The following is a 3,477-nucleotide window of genomic DNA, read 5'->3' as shown; positions in this document are numbered from 1 at the left end:
CGTTGTGGTTGAACCTGGTGTGGTGGTTGTGGTTGAACCTGGTGTGGGTAGTTGTGGTTGACCTGGCATTGTAGTTTGTGGTTGAACTGGGTGTGTGTTTTTGTGGTTGAACCTTGGTGTGGTAGTTTTTGGGGGTTGAACCTGGGCATGTAGTTTGTGGTTGAACCTTGGGTGTGGTAGTTGTGGTTGAACCTGGTGTGGTAGTTGTGTTAACCCTGGCATTGTAATTTGTGGTGGAATGAACCTGTGTGGTAGTTGTGGTTGAACTTGGTATTGTAATTGTGGTTGAATCTGGTGTGGTAATTGTGGTTGAAATTGAAGTGATTGTTGTGGTTGAACCTGGCATTGTAGTTGTGGTTGAATCTGGTTTGGTCGTTGTGGTTGTGGTTGAACCAGGCATTGTCATTGTGGTTGAATCAGGTATTGTCGTTGTGGTTATACCTTGTGTGGTCGTTGCAGTTGAATCAGGCATTGTAGTTGTGGCTGAACCTGGCATTGTCATTGTGGTTGAAACCGGTGTTGTAGTTGTGGTTGAACTGGACATTGTCGTTGTGGTTGAAATTGGTGTGGCCATTGTGGTTGAAACTGGTGTGGTAGTTGTAGTTGAAACTGGTGTGGTCGTTGTGGTTAAACCTAGCATAGTCATTGTGGTTGAATCTGGTGTAGTAGTTGTGGTTGAAACTGGTGTGGTCGTTATGGTTGAAGCTGGCATTGTCGTTGTGGTTGAATCTGGTGTGGAAGTTGTTTTTGAAACTAGCACTGTCGTTATGGTTGAATCTGAAGAGGCTGGAGAGGTCGTTGTGGTTAAATCTGAAGAGGCTGGAGAGGTCGTTATGGTTGAATCTGAAGAGGCTGGAGAGGTCGTTGTAGTTGAATCTGAAGAGGCTGGAGAGGTCGTTGTGGTTGAATCTGAAGAGGCTGGAGAGGTCGTTGTGGTTGAATCTGAAGAGGCTGGATAGGTTGTTGTGGTTGAATCTGAAGAGGCTGGAGAGGTCGTTGGTGGCCCAGTTGCTCTCGTAGTCTGGGACATCAGTGATGAGTGACTCGTTGTTGGAGGCAGATTCCCTGCTAAGATGGATAGGAGGAGGATGAAGGTCTGGTATACTGGATTCATCTTTCAACTTTAATATATATATATGAAGTCTCTCTTTCACAAGGCTACGTTAATTCTGAAAGTTATTCCCTCGATCAAAGGCCTGATTTGAATTGAAAACATGAGACAAATCGAGGACAATCATCGGACCAAAGAAAGGAATTGATTCTCGATTAATGAATGAATTAAGAATGAGGATGAAAATCCAAAAACGCGTATCCCACCTCCACCACAAGCAAAACGTGCAGATAGATTTAAAAGAAGAACAGACCATACAGCTTTTTAAAAATGACTCCCATCCTTATATATGTAATTTACAGCTTGGGTCGTATTAAGAAATGATCTCATGAAGTTTATAGTATGTATATAAATATCCATCTATAGATATAGATATGTAAAATCTATGTGTAGGGGAAATAGACCTATTCTCGTACTGTATGTATATGCCTCTAGATATGTTTACGTTCAGTATCATTATTTGTACAGCCTTAAATTCATGGGAGTGAAGTATGATATATTTATAAACTCTTCAAGATTGCCATTTTCATGTAAAAGAAAAAAATAAAAAGAGAATATAGATTATTTTAAGAGCTTAGTACTCCGTTCACAAAAAATATCATCACTGAGAATATACCAAAGAGAAAACAACATTTGAAAGCATCCGGAAACGTTTCATCAGATCGTGAAATTGTTTGGATAGTTTTCCACATCATTCAGACATCTATCGATATCTGCGCACTGATTTCGTTTCACGATATTTTGCCACTTGGAATTACAAGGGTTTTCAGAGGCACTGAAGCCTCAAGTATCGTTAAATTGCCTGCTGTCGGCAACGACGATCGCCATAGGGGGCTGAGCTGAAAAGAATATTAAGAGATTTATCTGTTAATGATCTTTGAATAAAAAAACAAAACTGTGGTCATTTTTGAAGTGACCTGCGCCTCTGTATTCAAATATGTGATAAAATGAAGACAAAACCCTGCAAGTAGAGAGAAGGCAGGAGAGCTTTACTCACTTCGGTTTCGTACTGCTGTTCCGAGCCGCTGTTTCCTTCGCTATCTCCCGTCGACATCGCTTTACCTATTGTAGTTTCCAGTCAGTCGGTCCAACCAGTCACCAAGACTGTGTCCAGGCAACTGGGTTGCTTCGAAACAAGAGGCCCTTCCTTAGTTCCAGAAGTGGCGTGACTCAGAGCAACTGTGCTGGGTTCCTCCCTGAAGCTGATTCATATGGTCTCGAAGCCGAGTGAGATTTATAGCCTCGTTCACCTGAAAAACAATTTCTGAGATAAAATCTTTTCCCCGTTGGCATATGTGTCGCATTAATTATACGCGATGAACTAAACTTCCTGAATCGTCATTGTGATGCCATTTCAATTTCTGAGATAAAATCTTTTCCCCGTTGGCATATGTGTCACATAAATTATTTGATGACCTATCGTCATAGCTAGAATAGAACAATACAATCTGAGATTATATGCTGGTTTTGCTGCAAACACGAAAATGGAACACAGTTGTTGTTTTGATATATATATATATATATATCTATATATATATATATATATATATATATATATATATATATATATATATATATATATATATATATATATATATATATATATATATATATATATATATACATATATATATATATATATATATATATATATATATATATATATATATATATATATATATATATATATATATATATATATATATATATATATATATATATATATATATATATATATATATATATATATATATAGATATATATATATCTATATATATATATATATATATATATATATATATATATATATATATATATGAATATATTATATATATATCTATATATATATATATATATATATATTATATTATATATATGTTACGGAGGTTCGAACCTCGGTACATTTTAAAAGTAAGTTGGTAGCAATATCCATGCTGCAAGGCACATCCATTTTCTCTCTCTCTCTCGCTCTATCTCTCTCTCTCTCTACTACACCCCTCTCTCTCTCTCTATTACCTAAGGCAATTAAATCAGACTCGTGAACTACAAAAAATACATTTATTTGAGAGCAAAGCATTAACTAAATAAATCAGGTTCTTAACAAAATGATTAAATGAAAGATTGAACTCAAAATCCAAATATCTTAGATAACCCTGGAAATCGAACTAAACCAGTCCATCCCTCCTTTACAATAACCAACATTAGTCATAAAACCAGAAAAAGTCATAGCAAAGTCTAGTAACACCACGGAACATCAGTTAAGTTCCCATTTCTAAATAAGTTATCAGATCGGTTCCCTTTGTTCCAGATCCACCTATAAGAAGACAGGAGAACACATCGATAAGCAAAAGATTAAAAAGCAAAAT

At 36.3% G+C, this 3,477-nt stretch overlaps 1 protein-coding gene across 1 annotated transcript in view; it reads right to left on the bottom strand.

Annotated features, from left to right (window-relative positions):
• Window positions 1-2,298, bottom strand: part of LOC135205036 (mucin-2-like) — a 7,662-nt gene extending 5,364 nt beyond the window's left edge. The window contains exon 1 of the mRNA XM_064235297.1: window positions 268-2,298. Within this exon, the coding sequence (XP_064091367.1) occupies window positions 268-1,114 (847 nt within the window). The 5' untranslated portion in view covers window positions 1,115-2,298. The remainder of the gene's footprint in view (window positions 1-267) is intronic.
• Window positions 2,299-3,477: the final 1,179 nt, after the last annotated feature.

The sequence above is a fragment of the Macrobrachium nipponense genome, chromosome 48 (genome assembly GCF_015104395.2).
Source record: "Macrobrachium nipponense isolate FS-2020 chromosome 48, ASM1510439v2, whole genome shotgun sequence".
Lineage (NCBI taxonomy): Eukaryota > Metazoa > Arthropoda > Malacostraca > Decapoda > Palaemonidae > Macrobrachium > Macrobrachium nipponense.
This window is presented reverse-complemented; position numbering and strand designations above follow the sequence as displayed.